Raw genomic sequence first — 19,737 nt, 5'->3', positions numbered from 1 at the left:
TCGGCCCCCAGCTGGGGTGTGTCACCTGCCTCGGGACCAGGGACAGAGAGGGCATGGTGGCACCCAGTGCTCAGACCTCTTTGCACTTCACAGACGCCTGGGATTGGGAGCTCCGTCCTCTTATTTTGAGGGGGAAAAGGAGGGAGGAACAGAATAGAGGTTCCTTCTAGGCCTGACACCATGAACTCTCTCAGGGCCCATGGAAACCCTGACCTAAGACAGAACGCCAAGTGTCTGCAGACACTTGGGAAAGCATTTTACATACAACCTCATGCCAAATGATTAAGGGTCTAATTAAAATGACATATGAAAGCTGATCATCTTTGTAAAACCTCTTAAGAGTATCAAACACATGGTCCTGACTGGGGGCTCTATGCCTCAGCAGGCACCTGAGGAAAACACTGGTCGTCTTTCCAGATCAAGTGCATGCAGGGACAGCTCCAGGGGATCGTGGTCCCGAAGCCCATGGAAGACACTGGGTGACTAACCAATGATTTAAGATCTCCCCTCAAAGTACAGAATCTCAAAAGGGCTGGGGACTCAGGGGACAGTCAGAAATCCATGATTTCTCCTTGGATGAAAATCTGGGGGCCAGAGAAAGAACCAGCCCAAGTCAGAGAGAGCCAGGCAGAACTCAGCCTGGAACCTGAGACTTCAGGAATCTGGCCAGAATCGGAACACCTGAGTGGAAATCCTGGCTTGGGTGACCCCTAGGACTCAGTTTCTCTACCTGTAACAGAGAAATAATGATGCTGACTTCACTGGGCATTGCAGGGACTGAGATGACAGATGCACACGCTCAGCCCAGAGCAAGGCCCAGCATAGGCCCCTGTGGGCGCTGGCATGTGAAGAGCGGTGCATTCTCCCCTCAGAAAGGCCATGTTCTGGGACAGTAACAGTGCTACAGAGCACAGCACAGGGTGCTCGTTTCACGTTAAAAGCCAGGCTGGACGAAGACACTCATCCTTACCAGCTGCCGGCGGCAGTGAGGATCCGGCTGGTGAGCACCGTCTCCCACTCCTTCCCTTCCCGGTTACACTTCAAGCGGCTCAGCTTCACGCCCCCCACGGCTGTCACTTCATTCTCTACCTCAATGTACATGGAGGGGTCAGAGCTCACCTGGATGCAGAAAAGCAAACATACTGTCTTTTCAGGTGACGGCAGGTCCAGTCAGACTTGGCCCATGGGACAGGTGAGATGCTCAGAGGCCTCATGGCCCTGGGCTCTGAGGCAGGGGAAGACCACAGAGGCACACAGAGCTAGCTGGCTGGCTAACTGGAGGGTGGTGGTGGGGGCGATAACAAGGCAAGACAGGAGGGCCTAAGGGCCAGAAGTCCAGGTCCCCTAGTGCAGGGGGAGTGCTGGGAGTTGGTTTCTGCCTTTTCATCCATGTGGCAGAGCAGAGAATCGGTGTCAGAGCTGAAGACCCTAAAGCCTCCTAATTCCACTACTTCCTCTCATAAGGGAGAACACAGAGAAGGCAAGTGACTTGCCCAAGAGCACACTGCAAATGAGGACCACAGCCAGCTGAGGACAGAGCTGGGAGTGAGATGTGGGTCTCCTGCCTCCTAGTTGAAGACTCTTCAAAGATCGCAGTGTTTGGCAATAATAGAGCCTGTGCCAGTGCCTGGAGGAAAAGTCTAGAAAACCCCAAGTCCCACCCCCCAAGTTCCTCTAGTAGTGAGCCTCGGTCTGCTCGTCTGAGACTAACCTCAGAGAGTGTCCCCAGAAGAGCACACAGCCTCAGCTTTCAGGGAGCTGATTACTAGATATTCCATATGGAAAACCAGGCAGAATGGCTGAACAGTTTGCACCTGTGTGGTCTCACAAGTGGGTGAGCTGGGGCAGAGGGTCAGCTGTGGCTGAGAGCCAGGCCCCCTTCATAGGGCCCCAGAAACCAAGAACAGCCCCAAGCAGCACTCAGCGGTAAAGCCCCAGGGGGTGCTGGAGGAGTTTGAGAGGAGGGTTTGTGTGCTCTGCCTCTGCTCACATCAGCAACAAGAACAAACCATGTGGGTCCCTACCCTTAGGCTCAGAAGGACCTGTGGCGGGAAGGGCCACGTGAGGACCCTCTCTGGCACCACACGAGGACCAGCCTGGGCCAGGGCAGTGTGTAGCCAGTGGGAAGTGACCTGCATGTGGGGTCCGAGAAGGTTTCCTGAGGATGTGCGCCTGAGCTAAGGTACAAAGAGTGTGAGGTGACAGCGTATGCAAAGGCCTGGACTACATGACTAGAGAGCCTCTGGGTATAAAGGATTATTCGCTCTAGAACTGTGATTTGAACAAGCACATGGTTACAAATTTTCACTCCACGAGCTCAAACAGAGCCTGGATAACAACTCCATGCCTGGCCCTGGATAGGGCTAGTGGGCTGGCTGAGAGGCCAACAACTAGCCCACAGTCCAGTGAGCACTGAGCACAAGGCTGCCCAGGGCTGTGTGGAGCTCAAGGAGGCTTCCAGGAGAAGGAGCTGGGCATCCAGAAGATGGCAGCAGGGAATCTGAGGTAGGGGGTAGCGGGGAGTGAGGGGGCCCCTGGAGAAGAGGTTAGCAGTCTTGCAAATAAAACTGGGTGGTTGCCCTGATCAATTACAACTTCCCCCAAAAGGTGATGAAGAGTCACTGGAAAACAGCTCTAAGTCTATGACAATTTAGGGTATACAGTGGGGAGGGAGAGGTAGGAGGCCTGCTCACCTGGAGGGTGAATGCTCTCTGGGGGCCCGGCATGGGCAGCTTCAGTGCAGGTGTTGGTACAGACAAACACATGGCGTCCTTCTCTGCAGTCAGGGCAGCTGGGGACTGCAAGAGCAGAAATGTCCCTGAGCCTCGCCCCAACACTGTAGGGCAGTGTCAGGTGAAGTTGAGTCACCTAGAGGTGAAGCAGTTTCCCAGAGAGAATGCTACAGTGACTCCCCACCTGACAGAGGAGGTAGCTGATGCCAGGGAGTTGCTCAAGGAATCTGAGTGGGTTGAGGGCAGGTCAGAGGGGGGAGTGCATGTCTAAGCCAGCTGTTCCCACACTGATGAGGCCCTCCATAGCATGCAGGGCCTCCGTTCTCTCACTTGAGCACATGCAGGCTCCAGCACTGAGCTCAGGAGGTGGGCTAGGGGAGGGGCAGCACGGGTCTGCTGGCCTCACCTGGACAGAGAGAGACACAGGCATGAGCCGGGAATCCTTCCGAGGCCGGCCTTTCTTCTTCTTCTCCACTGTTTCCACCTCGAGCTCCAGTTTTCGCTTGGAGAGTGAGGAGGGCTTGGCCACAGGGACTTTCTCATCACTGTCACTGCTGCTCTCCAGGAGGTCCCGGGGCCTCAGCTCTTTTACAAGGTTCTGCTCTTTCAACCTGCACAAACACAGACACCCATGGCTTTTTCCATATGACTATTAATTTTATAATAATCAATAAAATGCACATACATCCCCAAAAGTTGATAAATAAAAAAAGTAGGAGTGGACTCATAGTTTCTGTTCTAACATGCAAGAGTATGGAAGTCATCGTTCTCATCCTCAAGATAAGAGGAAAGCTGAAAACCTGAAATCCACAACACTTCTTAGATCCCTCAGAGAAGTGAAGTCTGAGAACGGGAGAGACAGGTGAGGACAAAACCACAGCTCAGCTGGAGCAGAAGTCCCTGGAGCCCTAACAGGTAGGAAGACTTAAAGGTAAGATGACTGATCCAATGCTGGAGGCTGAGTGTGGGCTGGCCTGTGAGTTAAAACTCCTGGGACCCCAGTGGTGGAAGAGTACCCACACTTTTGTTAGTATCACCTCCAGGAGCTCCACCAGGTTCTCATGGGCGAAGAGTACTTCCCCTGTGTGCTTTGGGCTGGAGGAGGGGAAAACGAACTATTTTGAAACACAACCGGAAGTTCTGTTCTCCTTAACAAAAGCCTGTCCTCAAGAGAAACTACTTTACTAGAAACTACTTTACTGGGGGAGGGGCAATTAACTAACGCCGGCCTAGCCTTACATACACATCCACTTCTCCCCAATACCTCACCACTCAATCAACAGGGCTCCAGTATAATCACAGTAGATTACAACTAAGAGAGCTGCAAGACAGACTGTATTTAACAAGGAGTTTCTAGGGAAACTCAAAGACAACAAGGAGACAAAAACAAGGGTACCGGAGGAAATTGAAACCTGTGACACCTACAGCTACAGGAAACAGTAAACACAGCCTAACTACTACCCAGATATACAAAATCTCATACTAAAGCTCTTTTTACCTCAGTTCCTAATACTCAGTACATTATGTTCAGTTTTCAAAAAAAAATTACAAGGCATGATAGAAAGCAAAGTAAAATCAAACAAGAAAACAAAATGAAACACAGTCTTGAGGGACAAAGCAAGCATCAGAACCAGAGTCAGATACAGCAGATATTTTGGAATTATTAGGCCAGGATTTCAAATAACTATGATTAATAGTCTAAGGGGTCTAATGGGAAAAGTTGGACAACATACAAGAACAGATGGGTAACATAAGCAGAGAGAATTTAATAATGGTAATAGCTGAGAACTTTTCAAAAATTAATGAAAAATACCAAATCACAGATCTGAGTTGCTCAGAGAACACCAAGGAGGATAAACACCACAAACTCTATACCTACACATAACATACTCCAACTGCAGAAAACAAAAGACAAAGAGAAAATCTTGAAAGAAGCCAGAGGCAAAAAAACACCTTCCCCATAAGGGACAAGAATAAGAATTATATCAGACTTCTCTTCAGAAACCATTCAAGCAAGAAGCCAGTGAAGTGAAATATTTAAAGTGTTTTAAAAAACCCCAAACTGAACAACCCAGATTTCTCTATCCACTGAAATGACACCTCAAGAGTGAAAGAGAAAGACTTTCGCAGACAAAAACAAACTCCAGAGGGAATGTGTCGCCAGCAGACCCGCCCTGCAAGAAATGTTAAAAGAAATTCCTCAGAGAGAAGGAAAATGATATAGTTCATAAACTCAGATCTCCATAAAGAAAGGAAGAGTATCAGAGAAGGAATAAATGAAGATAAAACTTTTAATTTTTCTTATTCTTAATCAAAATTCTTAATTAAAAAAGATAACTTTTTGTTCAAACTAGTAACAGCAACAATGTATTGAATGACTATAGCTTATAATAAGTGAAATAAACAGTAGTGATGTTGTAAGGCATGGAAAGGAAGAATCGGGAATACTTGATTTTAAGGTACCTGTGCTACCTTTAAGTGGTAAATGTTATTTGAAAGGGTATTTAGATTAGTTATAAATGTTTATTGCAAACTGCAGGCAACCACTAAAATAAATTTAAAAGCCAGTATAAGTGATATGCTAAGATAGATAATGTAAGAGATACATTATCTAAGTATCTAAGATACTCTTCGGTAATGCTAAGAGATACTCTTCGGTAATGCTAAGAGATAAAGTAAGAAAGGAGAGAAAATGGAATCATATAAAAACATTCAATTAAAACCAGAGAAAGCAGAAAAAGGAGGGAGATTAAAAAAAAGAAACAAAGAACAAGTGCAATGACTAGAAACAGAAAAACATGGTAGAGATTAATCCAACTATATCAATAATCACTTTAAATGTGAATCTTCTAAATCTACCAATTAAAAGAAAGAGACTGACAAAAAAGATGAAAAAGAAAGCCCAACTATAGATTGTCTACAAGAAACTCAGTTTAAATATAAAGACACACGATTTTTGAAGGAGTGACATCTGCATCATGGAGGAGTGAGTTGGTCCCTCAGTCTCTCCCCTTAAGATACAACTAAATGGACATTCATTAACCAGCAGAAGACTCCCTGCAGAGCACACCAGGACGTCTGAGAGATCCACACAGCTAGATTTATGAAGATAGGTGGACTGGATCCCTGGGAGGCAGTGGAACTAGGTGAGCACTATCCTCCCCCTACTCGGCAGCAGCGAGCCAGGTCAAAGATCCTAACACAGCAGCCAGTGCAACTGTAAGGAGGCAGGGACAGTCCTGCCTGCAAAAATGCTTTCAAAGTTGCAGTCTGGCCCACAGGAGAACCCACCAAGCCATGGTGACCCCACTAGTGGGAATGCTCTACACCAAGTGGTGATGGCTCAGCCCCTGTGAAGGCAGTAGCCTGCAGAGCCTAGCGCAGGTGAGAAGGCACCCACCTGCTCAGAAGACACCCCTGCCTGCGGAGCACAGCAGCCCGTGGAACCCACAGAGTAGCAGCTCAGCACCCACACGGGGGCCCCTCACCTCTAGCAAAGGACAAGGAAGAAGGTGCCCTGCCTGTGGAGCACAGCACCCCAAGGGACCCACCGAGTAGTGCTTTAGGCCCCGCACAGGCAGTCCTCTGAACTAGCATACAGCAGCTCAGCTGGTCCCCTGCTGAGCACAGAGGCCCTGCCTATGGTGCCTGACCTGCCCGCCCAGTACAGAGGCCCTGCCCATGTGAGTGCAACCTGCAGAGTGGCTGAGGCCAGCCCAGGCAAATGCAGACTAGCCCTACAAAGACATCATCCAGCATATGGGGAAGGATCAGAAAACACAGCTATTGCTCCCCACCAGCGGTGGCAGGTGGAATCTAAGACCTCATACTACCAGAGATGCACTGGCAAAGGATCAATTCATCAAACACCATGAAGAACTACAATAACACTTCAGAGCAGAAGGACAATGACAAGTCTCCAGAAAACAATCCTGAACTCACAGAAATTTACAATCTAAATGACAGAGAATTCAAAATAGTTGTCATAAAGAAACTCAGTGAGTTACAAGAAAACTCAGACAAACAGTGCAATGAGCACAGGAATAAAATTAATGAGCAGAAGGAATACTTCACTAAGGAGATTGAAACTCTAAAGAAAAATAACCAAATTCTGGATATGAAGAACACAATGAGATAAAAAATAATCAGGAACCATAAAAAAATAGAGCTGATGTTATGGAGAACAGAATTAATGACTTAGAGGAAAGAAATATAGTAGAGGGGAGAGAGAACTAAGTTTTTAAAAAATTGAAGAAATTCTTTGAGAAATATCTGAATCAATTAGGAAAAGCAACATAAAGATAGGTAGTCCAGAGAGAGAAGAGAGGGAGAAAGGAGCAGAGAGCTTGTTCAAAGAAATAATAGCTGAGAACTTCCCAAACCTGGGGAAGCAGCTGGACTTACAAGTACATGAAGCTAATAGAACTCCTAATTACATCAATGCAAAAAGACCTTCTTCAAGGCATATAATATTGAAACTGGCAAAAAACGACAAAGAAAAAATATTAAGGGCAGCAAGGCAAAAGAAAATAACATACAAAGGAACTCCTATCAGGCTTTCAGCAGATTTCTCAGGAGAAACCTTACCGGCTAGGAGAGAATGGAATGATATATTTGAAATACTAAAGATAAAAACTTCTAGGCAAGAATACTCTATCCAGCAAAACTATCCTTCAGATACGATAGAGAAATAAAAGCTTTCCCAGATAAACAAAAGCTGAGGGAGTTCATTGCCACTAGACCTTCCTTACAAGAAATGATGAAGGAAGCCATCCTCCCTGAAACAAAAAGGTAAAGGTTTACAAAGCGTTCAGCATGGAGATAAAGAGACAAAATAAAAAAATTGGAGCTCTCTATCAGAACAGGTGAGCAAACAATTAATTATAAAAGATGAAGGGAAGCAAAGCATCAAAAATAACTATAAACACTTCAATTTACTCAGAAATTCACAACACACACAAAAAAGAATTTGTCACAATAATAAATCAGAAGGAGAAGAGGAGAGGGATGGAATCTCCTTAGGCTAATGTAGATCTAAGGGGATACCAGAAAATGGACTATCTCATCTATGAGATCTTTTATACAAACCTGTGGTAACCACTAAACAAAGAATTAGAAGAGAGGCACAAAACATAAATAAGGAGAAAACTGAGAAAACCATCACAGAAAACCACCAAAATGAAATGGCAGTCAGAAATACAAGGGAAATAAAGAAAAACCAGAAAACAAGTGATAAAATGGCAGCGTTAAGCCCTCATATATCAATAATCACTCTAAATGTAAATAGATTGAATTCTCCAATCAAAAGATACAGAGCGGTGAGATGGATTAAAAAACAAGATTCCAAAATATGCTGCTTCCAGGAAAACACATCATCAACTATAAAGATAAACATAGGATCAGAATGAAAGGATGGAAGATGACACTCTAAGCAAATGGCAAGCAAAAGAAAGTGGGTGTCGCCATATCTTACATCGACAAAGCAGACTTCAAGATAAAACAGACAATGAGAGACAAAGAAGGGCAGTATATAATGATACAAGGGACATTCCACCAAGAGAAAATAACATTTATGAATATATATGCACCTAACACAGGAGCACAAAAGTACATAAAACAACTGCTAACAGACCTAAAGGGAGAAATTGAGAGCAACACAATAATAGTAGGAGACCTCAACACCTCATTTAAATCAATGGATAGATCATCCAGACAGGGAGTCAACAGGGAACGGTAGCCTTAATTGAAACACCAAACCAGATGGACTTAATAGATACATATATATATATAAAACATTCCATCCCAAAACAGCAGAACACACATTCTTCTCAAGTGCACATGGCATATTCTCAAGGACAGACCATATGTTGGGAAACAAGGCAAGCTTCAACAAATTTAAGAAGACTGAAATCATATCAAGCATCTTTTCTGACCACAATGCTATGAAACTAGAAATCAACTATGAGAAAAAAGTGGGGAAAGTGACAAAGATGTGGAGACTAAACAACATGCTACTGAATAGCCAATGGATCATTGAAGAAATTAAAAAATATCTAGAGACAAATGAAAATGAAAAAACACCATACCAACTCATATGGGATGCAGCAAAAGCGGTCCAGAGAGGGAAATTCATAGCAATACAGGCCCACCTTAACAAACAAGAACAATCTCAAATAAGCAATCTTAAACTACACCTAACAGAATTAGAAAAACAACAAACAAAGCCCAAAGTTAGCAGAAGGAGGGAAAAAATAAAAATTAGAGCAGAAATAAATGAAATTAAAGCCAAAAAAAAAAACACCAGTAGAAAGGATCAATGAAACAAAGAGCTGGTTCTTTGAGAAGATAAACAAAACTGAAAAACCCTTAGGTAGACTCACTAAGAGAAAAACAGAAGGCTTGGAGTGATGTCAGTATCTTGGTGGAGTGAGCGCTTACTTAGACTCTCCCCACTAAAATACAGTGAAAAGGACATTCATATACCAACAGAGGATATTCACAGAACACAAAAGATGCCTGAGAGACCCATGCAGTCATATGTCTGGAGGTGGAGGTGCTGGACCTCCCAGAGGAAGTGGAAGGAGGTAAGGTGATCTCCTGTCCCTCCCAAACGGCAGCGACCCAGGGTGCAGGGCTGTGCACAGCTCTGGGAGGAGGGGGGGAGGGGCGACCTTCTGCAGGAACACCTTCACTCTACAACTTCCCTCACAGCCTGTGGGAAAGCCCCACACAGAGGTGGCTAAGCTGTTGCAGGGGTGTCTTCATCAAGCCAGCATCCCAGGAGAGCAGGGAGCAAAGAAAGAATGAGAACGCCTTTGGGATCGTGAATGAAAGAAAGTGCCCCTCCACCACCCAGCGCTCTGGCTCAGCCAGCTGGCCAAAGCACCCACATATACGGCAGAAAAGCAGCAGCTGTGAGTGAGCCGGGGATCACGGAGGGCTCAGAATACACAGCTCTTGACCCCCACTCAGTGGCAGCAGGTGGAAGTTGCGACCAGATACTATCACTATGCTGAGGCACAAATCCACGCCATCAAACAGTAGGAAAAAATATATAAATACTGCAGACTAGAAGGAAAATGACAAGCACCCAGAAATCAATCCTGAAGGCACATAAGTTTATAATCAAAATGACAGAGAACTCAAAATAGCAAATAAAGATAGACAGTTCAATGTAATCAGGAACAAAATTAATGAACAGAGGGATTCTTCACAAAAGAGATTGAAACTATAAAGAAAAACCAATCAGAAACGTTGGAGATGAAAAACACAATGGATGAGACAAAGAAAAATCTGGATTCCCTGAATAACAGAGCTGATATTACAGAGGAGAGAATCAGCAGTCTAGAGGACAGAAATATAGAAATGCTTTAGATGGAGGTAGGAGAGAGAACTAAGACTAAAAAGAAATGAAGAAATTCTCTGAGAAATATCTGACTAAATTAGGAAATGCAACATATGGATTATAAGTATTCCAGTGGGAGAAGAGAAGGAGCAGAAAACTTGTTCAAAGAAATAATAGCTAAGGACTTCCCAAACCAGGGGAAGGAGCTGGGAATACAAGTGAAAGAAGGTAATAGAACTCCAAATTATATCAATGTAAAAACACCTTCTCCAAGGCATAGTAGTAAAGGTGGCAAAGTCAATAACAAAGAAAAAATATTAAGGACAGCAAGGCAGAAGAACAAAACATACAAGGGAACCCCTATCAGGCTTTTGGTGGATTTCTCAGCAGAAAACTTACAGGTTAGGAGATAGTGGAATGATATATTCAAAATACTGAAAGACAAAAACTTTCAGCCAAGAATACTGTATCCAGCGAAAATATGCTTCAGATATTAGGGAGAAATAAAAACTTTCCCAGATAAACAAAAGCTGAGGGAGTTCATTGCCACAACACACCCCCTACAAGAAATGCTCAAGAAGGCCCTCATACCTTAAAAAAAGGGGGGTGGTTACACAGCCTTGAGCAAGGAAATAAACAGGTAGACAGAATCAGAAAATTGTAGCTCTCTATTAGAACAGGTTAGCAAAAACTTAATTATAACATTAAAGATAAAGGGAAGGAAAACATCAAAAATAAATACAACCTTGTCATTTTAACCACAGAATCACAACACAAGATGGAATAAATTGTGACAATAATAACTTAGGAGGGAAAGAGGAAAGGGATGCAATTGGCTTAATCTAAGGAAACAAGAGGCTATCAGAAAATTGATTATCTACAAGATTTTTTATACAAACCTCATGGTAACCACCAAACAAATAATCAGAACAGACACAGAAATGATAAATAAAGAGAATACTAAGAAAACCATCATAGAGAACTACCAAACTAAATTGGTAGTCCGAAATACATGGGACGAGAATCAAAGGAGATGAAGAAGAACTGGCAAACGAGTGATAAAATGGCAGCATTAAGCACTCATCTATCAATAATCACTCTACATGTAAATGGATTGAATTCTCTAATCAAGAGACATAGAGTGGCAGGATGAATTAAAAAACAAGATGTAACAATATGCTGCCTCCAGGAAACACATTTCAGCTCTAAAGACAGAGGCTCAGAGTAAAGGGATAGAATACGATACTCCAAGCTAATGGCAAACGAAAGCAGGTATTGCAATACTTATATCAGACAAAGTAGACTTCAAGATAAAACAGTTAATGAGTGACAAAGAGGGGCAGTATATAAGGATAAAAGGAACATTCCACCAAGAAGACATATCACTTTTAAATATATATGCACCCAACACAAGAGCACCAAAGTACATAAAGCAACTATTAACAAACCTAAAAGGAGATAGTAACAACAATACACTAACAGTAGGGGACCTTAACACTCCACTTACATCAATGGATAGATCAGCCAGACAGAAAGTCAACAAGGAAATGGTGGATTTAAACGAAAAACTAAGGGGGCTGGCCCAGTGGCACAGTGGTTAAGTGTGTGTGCTCCACTTCGGCAGTCCGAAGGTTCGGATCCTGGGCGTGCACTGACGCACCATTTGTCAAGCCATGCTGTGGCAGTGTCCCATATAAAGTAGAGGAAGATGGGCACGGATGTTAGCCCAGGGCTAATCTTCGTCGGCAAAAAGAGGAGGATTTGCATTGGATGTTAACTCAGGGCTGATCTTGCTCACAAAAACAAAAAAATAAATGAAAAACTAGGGGCCAGCCCAGTGGCATAGTGGTTAAGTTCGTGCCTCTGCTTCGGTGGCCTGGGGTTCACCAGTTCGCCGGTTTGGATCCTGGGCATGCACCTACTCACTGCTCATTGAGCCATGCTGAGGCAGCATCCCATATAGAAGAGCCACAACTCTACAACTATGATACACAACTATGTACTGGGGCTTTGGGGAGAAAAAAAGAAAAAGAGGAAGATTGGCAACAGATGTTAGTGCAGGGCCAATCTTCCTCAAGAAAAAAAAAATGAAAAAAAAAAAGAAAAAATAGACCAGATGAACTAAACAGACATATGTGTGTGTGTATATATACATATATATATAACACTTGATCCCCAAACAGCAAAATACACATTATTCTCAAGTGCACATGGAGTATTCTCAAAGATAGACCATATGTTGGGAAACAAGGCAAGCCTCAATGAATTTAAGAAGACTGAAATCTTATCAAGCATCTTTTCTGACCATAATGCTATGAAACTAGAAATCAAGTAAAAGAAAACAGCTAGGAAAGTGACAAATATATGGAGACTAAACAACATGCTACTGAACAACCCAAAGATCATTGAGGAAATTAAAGGAGAAATCAAAAAATATCAGGAGACAGATGAAAATGAAAATAGACCACACCAACTCATACGAGATGCAGCAAAAGTGGTCCTAAGAGGGAAATTCATAGTAATACAGGCCCACCTAAAGAAGCAAGAAAAATCTCAATTAAGCAATCTTAAACTATACCCAACAGAATTAGAAAAAGAAGAACAAAGTCCAAAGTCAGCAGAAGGAGAGAAATAATAAAAATTAGAGCAGAAATGAAATTGAAACAAACAAACAAAAAAGTAGAAAGGGTCAATGAAACAAAGAGCTGGTTCTTTGAGAAGATAAACACAACTGACAAACCCTTAGCCAGACTCACTCAGAAAAAAACAGAAGGCTCGAATAAATAAAATTAGAAATGAAAGAGGAGAAATTAAACAGATACCACAAAAATACAAAGGATTATAAGAGAATACTATAAAAAACTATATGCCAATAAATTGGACAATCTAGAAGAAATAGATAAATTCTTAGATTCACAAAACCTCCAGAAACAGAATCAAGAAGAAATAGGGAATCTGAATAGACCAATCACAAGTAAAGAGATTGAAACAGTAATCCAAAACCTCCCAAAAACCAGAAGTCCAGGACAAGATGGCTTCTCTGGAAAATTCTACCAAACACTCAAAGAAGATTTAATACCTATCTTTCTCAAACTGTTCCAAAAAAATTGAGGAAGATGGAACAATTCTTAAACACATTCTACGAGGCCAACATCACCCTGATACCAAAGCCAGACAAGGACAACACAAAGAAGGAAAATTACAGGCTAATATCGCTGATGAACATAGATGCAAAAATCCTCGACAAAATATTGGCAAACCGAATAAAGCAATACATTAAAAAGATCATAGACCATGATCAAGTGGGATTTATACCAGGGACACAGCGATGGTTCAACATCCACAAACCAATCAATGTGATACACCACATTAACAAAATCAAGAACAAAAACCACATGACCATCTCAATAGATGCAGAGTAAGCATGTGACAAGATCCAACATCCATTTATGATAAAAACTCTCAATAAAATGGGTACAGAAGGAAAGTACCTCAACACAATAAAGGCCATATATGATAAACCCATAGCCAACATCATACTTAATGTGGAAAAACTGAAAGCCATTCCACTGAGAACAGGAACAAGATAAGAGTAGTATTCCATTGTATATATACACATCTTCTTTATTCATTCATTGTTGACGGGCACTCTACTCTGGTTGCTTCCACTTCTTGGCTACTGTGAATAATGCTGCAATGAACACAGGGGTGCATAAATCTTTTTGAACTGTTGATTTCATATTCTTTGGAAAAATACCCAGTAGTAGGATAGCTGGGTTGTATGGTATTTCTATTTTTAATTTTTTCAGAAAGCTCCATACTGTTTTATAGAGGCTGCACCAGTTTGCATTCCCACCAGCAGTGTATAAGGGTTCCCTTTTTTCCACATCCTCTCCAAAATTTGTTATTTCTCAGCTTGTGAATCATAGCCATTCTGACGGGTCTGAGGTGATATCTCATTGTAGTTTTGATTTGCACTTCCCTACTAATTAGTGATGCTGACTGTCTTTTCAGGTACCTGTTGGCCATCTGTATATCTTCTTTGGAAAAATGTCTGTTCATATCCTCTGCACATTTTTTGATCGGGGTGTTCATTTTTTGTTGTTGAGATGTATGATTTCTTTATATATTTTGGAGATTAAGCCCCTTGTCAGATATATGATTTGCAAATATTTTCTCTGAGTTGGTGGGGTGTATTTTCATTTCATTCATGGTTTCCTTTGCCATGCAGAAGCTTTTTAGTTGGATCTAGTCCCATTTCTGTATTGTTTCTTCCATTTCGCTTGCCTGAGACATGGTATTCAAAAAGATACCATTGAGACCAATATCAAAGAGTATACTGCCTCTATTTTCTTCTAGAAGTTTTACAGTTTCAGGTCTGACATGCAAGTCTTTAATCCATTTTAAGTTAATTTTTGTGTGTAGTGTAAATTAATGGTCTACTTTCATCATTTTGCATGTGGCTGTCCAGTTTTCCCAGCACCATTTATTGAAAAGACATTCCTTTCTCCATTGTATGTTCTTGGCTCCTTTGTCCGAGACTAGCTGTCCATAGACAAGTAGTTTTATTTACGGGCTCTCAATTCTGTTCCATTGATCTGTGTGTCTGTTTTTCTGCCAGTCCCATGCTGTTTTGATTACTATTGATTTGTAGTAAGTTTTGAAGTGTATTTTGCAGTCAGGGATTGTGACACCTCCAGTTTTGTTCTTTCTTCTCAGGATCACTTTGGCTATTTGTTGTTCCATATAAATTTTAGGGTCCTTTGTTCTATTTCCATGAAGAATGTTATTGGGATTCTGATTGAGATTGCATTGACTCTGTAGATTGCTTTAGGTAATATGGACATTTCAACTATGTTAATTCTTTCAATCCATGAGCACAGAATATCTTTCCACTTCTTTGTGTCTCCTTTGATTTCTTTCAACAATGTTTTATAGTTTTCAGTGTGCAGGACTTTCACCTTCTTGGCTAAATTCATTCCTTGGTATTTTATTCTTTTTGTTGCAATTGTAAATGGGGTTGTATTCTTGACTTCTCCTTCTGCTAGTTCGTTATTAGAGTATAGAAATGCAACTGATTTTTCTAAGTTGATTTTGTATCCTGAAACTTTGCTGTAGTTGCTGATTATTTCTAATAGTTTTCTGGTGGATTCCTTAGGGTTTTTCTATATAGAGAATCATGTCATCCACAAAGAGTGAGAGTTTCACTTCTTCCTTTCCAATTTGGATACATTTTATTTCTTTTTCTTGCCTAATTGCTCTGGCTAAAACTTCCAGTACTATGTTGAATAAGAGTTGCAAGACTGGGCACCCTTGTCTTGTTCCTGTTCTCAGAGGGATGACTTTCAGTCTTTCCCTGTTAATTAGGACGTTCACTGTGGATTTGTCATATATGGCCTTTATTATGTTGAAAATATTCTCAATAAAAATTCTCAATAAAATGGGTATAGAAGGAAAGTTGAGGTACTTTCCTTCTATATCTATACCCATTTTATTGAGAATTTTTATCACATATGAATGTTGGATATTGTCACATGCTTTCTCTGTATCTATTGAGATGATCATGTGACTTTTATTCCTCATTTTGCTAATGTGGTGTATTACACTCATTGATTTGCGGATGCTGAACGATCCCTGTGTCCCTGGTATAAATCCCACTTGATCATGGTGTATGATCCTTTTAATGCACTGCTGTATTTGATTTGCCAATATTTTGTCGAGGATTTTTGCATCTATGTTTGTCAGTGATACTGGCCTATAATTTTCCTTTTTTGTGGTGTCCTTGTCTGTTTTTTGTATTAGGGTTATGCTGGCCTTGTAAAATGAGTCAGGAAGCAACTCCTCATCTTCAGTTTTTTGGAATAATTTGAGAAGGAGAGGAATTAAAGCTTCTTGGAGTGTTTGATAGAATTCACCACAGAAGCTATCTGGTCCTGGACTTTTGTTTTTGGGGGAGGTTTTTGATTACTGTTTCAATCTCTTTGTTTGTGACTGTTCTATTCAGATTCTCTATTTCTTCTGGATTCAGTTTTGGGAGGTTGTATCATTCTATGAATTTATCCATTTTTTCTAGGCTATCAAGTTTGTTGGCATATAGCTTTTCATAGTATTCAATTGTAATCCTTTGTATTTCTTTACTATCCATTGTAATTTTTCCTCTTTCATTTCTGATTTTATTAATTTGAGCCATCTCTCTTTTTTTCTTAGTGAGTCTGGCTAAGGGTCTGTCAATTTTATCTTCTCAAAGAACCAGCTCTTAGTTTTGATCCTTTCTATTGTTTTCTTAGTCTCTATTTCATTTCTTCTCTGATTTTTATTATTTCCTTCCTTCTACTGACTTTGGGGTTTGTTCTTCTTTTTCTAGTTCTTTTAGGTATAGGGTAGGCTTGTTTGAGATTTTTCTTGCTTGTTGAGGTAGGCCTGTATTGCTATCAATTTCCCCCTTAGTACCACTTTTGTAGCATCTCATAGGTTTTTGTATGTTGTTTTCATTTTCATTTGTCTCTAGGTATTTTTTTATTTTTCTTTTTATTTCCTCATTGATCCAATATTTGTTCAGTAGCATGTTGTTTAGTCTCCACATATTTGTGATTTTCTCAGCTTTTTTCTTGTAGTTGATTTTCAGTTTCACATCATTGTGGTTGGAAAAGATGCTTGATATGATTTCAATCTTTTAAAATTTATTGAGGCTTGCTTTCTTTCCCAACATATAGTCTATCTTTTAGTATGTTCCATGTGCACTTGAGAAGAATGTGTATTCTACTGTTTTTGGAGAGAATGTTCTATGTATATCTATTAAGTCCCTCTGGTCTAGTGTTTCATTTAAGGTCACTGTTTCCTTGTTGACTTTCTGTCTGGGTGATCTATCCAATGATGTAAGTAGGGTGTTAAGGTCCCCTACTATTATTGTGTTGCTGTCAATTTCTCCATTTGGTTCTGTTATATTTGCTTTACATACTTTAGTGCTCCTGTGTTAGGTGCAGATATATTCATAAGCGTTATGCCTTCTTGGTGCAATGTCCCTTTCATCATTATACAATGCCCGTCTTTGTCTCTTGTTATCTTTTTTATCTTTAAGCCTGCTTTGTCTGATATAAGTATGGCTATACCCACTTTCCTTTGGTTGCCATTTGGTCGGAGTGTCGTTTTCCATCCCTTCACTCTGAGTGTATGTTTGTCTTTAGAGCTGAGATGTGTTTCCTGGAGACAGCATATTGTTGGGTCTTGTTTTTTAATCCGTCCAGCCACTCTGTGTCTTTTGATTGATGAATTCAATCCATTTACATTTAGAGTGATTATTGATATGTGAGGGCTTAATATTGCCATTTTATCTTATTTTCTGGTTGTTTTATATTTCCATTGTTTCTTTTTCTTTGTATTTCTGTCTGCCATTTCAGTTTGATAGTTTTCTTTGATGGTTTCCAGTTTTCTCTTTATTTATAATTTGTGATCTGCTCTGATTTCTTGTTTTGTGGTTACCGTGAGGTTTATATAAAAGATCTCACAGATGAGACAGTCCCTTTTCTGATAGCCTCTTATCTCCATTAGCCTATGCGGGTTCCATCCCTTTCCTCTTCTATGTTTTCGTTTACACAAATTATTCTTTTGTTTGGAATTTATAACCAAATTGAAGTGTTTATAGTTATTTTTCATGCTTTCTTTGCTTTTATCCTTTATAATTGCTCACCTGTTCTGATAGAAAACTGCAATTTTCTGGTTTTTGTCTGTCTATTTATCTCTTTGCTGAAAGCTTTATAAACCTTTGCCTTTTTGTTTCAGGTAGGAGAGCTCTCTTCAACATACCCTGTAAGGCAAGTCTAATGGCAATGAACTCCCTCAACTTTTGTTTGTCTGGGAAAGCTGTTAGTTTTCCATCATATCTGAAGGATAATTTCACTGGATAGAGTATTCTTGGCTGGTAGTTTTTGCCTTTCAGTATTTTGAATATATAATTCCATTCTCTCCTAGCCTGTAAGGTTTTTGCTGAGAAATCTGCTGAAAACCTGACGGGGGTTCCTTCGTAGGTTATTTTCTTCTCTCTTGCTGCCCTTAATATTTTTTCTTTGTCATTGACTTCTGACAATTTTAATATTATATGCCCTGGAGGTCTTTTCGCACTCATCTAATTAGGAGTTCTATTAGCTTCATGTACTTTCACGTCCAGTTCCTTTCCCAGGCTTGGACAGTTCTCAGTTATTGTTTCTTTCAACAAGCTCTGCACTCCTTTCACTCTTCTCTCTCTGGGATATCTATCATTCTTATGTTACTTTTCCTAATTGAGTTGGATATTTCTCAAAGAATTTCTTCATTTTTAAGAAATCTTAGTTCTCTCTCCTCCTCTATCTATTTTTATGTTTCCACCTTTGAGCTCATTAATTCTCTCCTCCATAAAGTCTACTCTATTTTTAATACTTTCTACATCATTTTTTAAATCTCATTAATTGTGGCCTTCTTATCTAGAATTTGCTTGGTTTTTTTTTTTTTAGAGCTTCAATCTCTTTGGGGAAGTGTTCCTTCTGTTCATTAATTTTATTCCTGAGCTCAGTGAAGTGTCTTTCTGAGTTTTCTTGTATCTCACTTAGTTTCTTTATGACAGCTATTTTGAATTCTCTGTCAGTTACATTGTAATCTGTGACTTCAGGTTTGTTTTCTGGAGAGTAGTCATTTCTTTCTGTTCTGCTGTGTTACTCTAGTTCTTCATGGTGGCTGATGAATTGATTCTCTGCTAGAGCACTTGTGGTAGTAATAACCTTTTCTTATTTGGGTATGGCTTTGGTTACTTTGGTTCTGGTCTCCTGGGTCTTCCTCCACTGGCTCTCTGTGGGCTCGGATACTGTTGTCCTGTGCACCACCTGTGCTGCTGCTCCCCAGGTGTCTAGGGGTGCTGGGTTCATGGGTGTCGCTGTCGCTGGTGGGGGTGTGGGGTCCCAGGGACTTGTATGTAGCCCCTGCTGCTGGTGGAGCTGGTGACAGGGGTGCCGCCACTGGGGACTGGGTGCTCCTGCCCCATCTGCTCACAGTTGAGTGAGTCGGGCTGCTGTCGCTGCTGCTCCTCCACCAACTGTTGCATGGTGGGACTGCTGCCACTGCTCTGTGATAGTTCATGTGTACAGGGGTGTGCTGCCGCTGCCCTGGGGGCATTTGCATGTGTGGGTCCAGGTCATCCTCACCTCCACTCACTCAATCACAGGCTGCTGCTTGAGGATTTGTGTCCTGGACTGCTGCTACTGGGGGAGGGGGAGGGGACTGCTCTCCTAGTTCCATTGCTTCCTGGGGGTCCAGTCCCCCTACCTTTGGATGTATAGCTGTCTGATCTCTTAGGCATCCTGTTGTGCTGTGTAGGGAATCCTCTGTTGGTCAAAGGATGTCTGTTGGGTTGTAATTTAGAGGGGAGAGACAAAGAGAACCACTCACTCTGCCATGATGCTGATGTCACTCTCGACCCCACTTTCTTTGTAGAAAATCCCAAAGAATCAACAACAAAAAAACCTGGAACTAACAAGCAATTATAGCAAGGTTGCAGGAGACAAAGTTACCATAGAAAAGTGAATTGTTTTCTATATACCAGCAATGAACAAGTGATATTCGACATTCTAAACACAATACCATTTACAATAGCACCAAAAAATGAAATAACTTAGTAACAAAATATGTACAAAT

General features: G+C 41.3%; 1 protein-coding gene across 4 annotated transcripts in view; it reads right to left on the bottom strand.

Moving 5' to 3' along the window:
• Positions 1-19,737, bottom strand: part of HIRA (histone cell cycle regulator) — a 108,116-nt gene that overhangs the window by 21,577 nt on the left and 66,802 nt on the right. For all 4 annotated transcript variants that reach the window (XM_004442348.3, XM_087423736.1, XM_014796718.2 and 1 more), the window contains 3 exons: positions 3,139-3,343; positions 2,694-2,798; positions 971-1,119 (listed from right to left, as the gene is read on the bottom strand). In XM_004442348.3, the coding sequence (XP_004442405.1) occupies positions 971-1,119; positions 2,694-2,798; positions 3,139-3,343 (459 nt within the window). The remainder of the gene's footprint in view (positions 1-970; positions 1,120-2,693; positions 2,799-3,138; positions 3,344-19,737) is intronic.

The sequence above is a fragment of the Ceratotherium simum genome, chromosome 35, assembly GCF_057802395.1.
Source record: "Ceratotherium simum simum isolate JZ-2026a chromosome 35, ASM5780239v1, whole genome shotgun sequence".
NCBI lineage: Eukaryota > Metazoa > Chordata > Mammalia > Perissodactyla > Rhinocerotidae > Ceratotherium > Ceratotherium simum.
This window is presented reverse-complemented; position numbering and strand designations above follow the sequence as displayed.